General features: G+C 37.0%; 1 protein-coding gene across 1 annotated transcript; it reads right to left on the reverse strand.

The window, feature by feature from the left end:
* On the reverse strand, nt 1–564 carry LOC114384050. The gene has a single exon (XM_028343733.1). The coding sequence runs from the start codon at nt 562–564 to the stop codon at nt 1–3; it is 564 nt and encodes a 187-aa protein (XP_028199534.1).
* Between the last annotated feature and the right edge of the window lie 264 nt (nt 565–828).

An 828-nucleotide genomic window follows, 5' to 3' on the forward strand; every position in this document is an offset into this window, starting at 1 on the left:
CTATTTTGTGATTCTTTTGCTATACTGAAGTGAATGGGGACAACTCTGCTCCTTTGTACAAATTCTCGAACTCGAGGAAATGGGGAATTTTTGGTATGAGGTGGAAGCCACATAGAATTTCATAAACCCTAAGACGTTGACTTGGCAAAAAATTCTCACTAAGGTGTTGAGGGGCAATGAACCCAATGCAACATCCTTGGTGACCTTAGAATTGGAGACCAAACGATCAGCCATAACAGTGAGTGTCAAGTTAAGTCCCTTAATCTCCTCAACTAATATGTCTCCATTGGGGATAGGAGCTTCCCCAATCAATTGTGTTCTATAATTGAGTTGGGCAGAGCTATTGTAGTAATTGAATCCAAGCTTATTAGGGTTGTTGACTAAAACATCCACTTCCAATGTGAAGTTCACATTTACACTCATGCTAAACATGTCCATGCCCAAGCTCATGTTCTGAAGCCTTATTGAATCCACATTGGTAATGGGGTGCCTTGGTTTGAACACTGTCAATGCTAAGATCACCCTTAACAATACAAGTGCAATCGCTACACATAATGCTACCATCAGGCACACAATGCTTCCTTTGAAGCTAGATTCCTTTTTCACTGTGCCTAGTGGGGATCTACATCATCATGCAAATAAAAAAAATATTAAATGTGTAGTAAGTGCATATTAGATGAGATATGCATGTATATATGTAAAGCAACAACCTTGGAAACAAGTAATATCAGTTTGTATCAGTTAATTAAACATATTCGTTAATCAAATATTTTGGTAAAGAAAATTTCGTACAAATATATATATCATGGTTAAAAGAAAACGTGTATA

The sequence above is a fragment of the Glycine soja genome, chromosome 14 (assembly GCF_004193775.1).
Source record: "Glycine soja cultivar W05 chromosome 14, ASM419377v2, whole genome shotgun sequence".
In the NCBI taxonomy this organism is placed as follows: domain Eukaryota; kingdom Viridiplantae; phylum Streptophyta; class Magnoliopsida; order Fabales; family Fabaceae; genus Glycine; species Glycine soja.

What these genes read in the sequence shown, in the direction of transcription:
- LOC114384050 (XM_028343733.1), bottom strand. Translation starts at nt 564, where the DNA reads ATGGTAGCATTATGTGTAGCGATTGCACTTGTATTGTTAAGGGTGATC.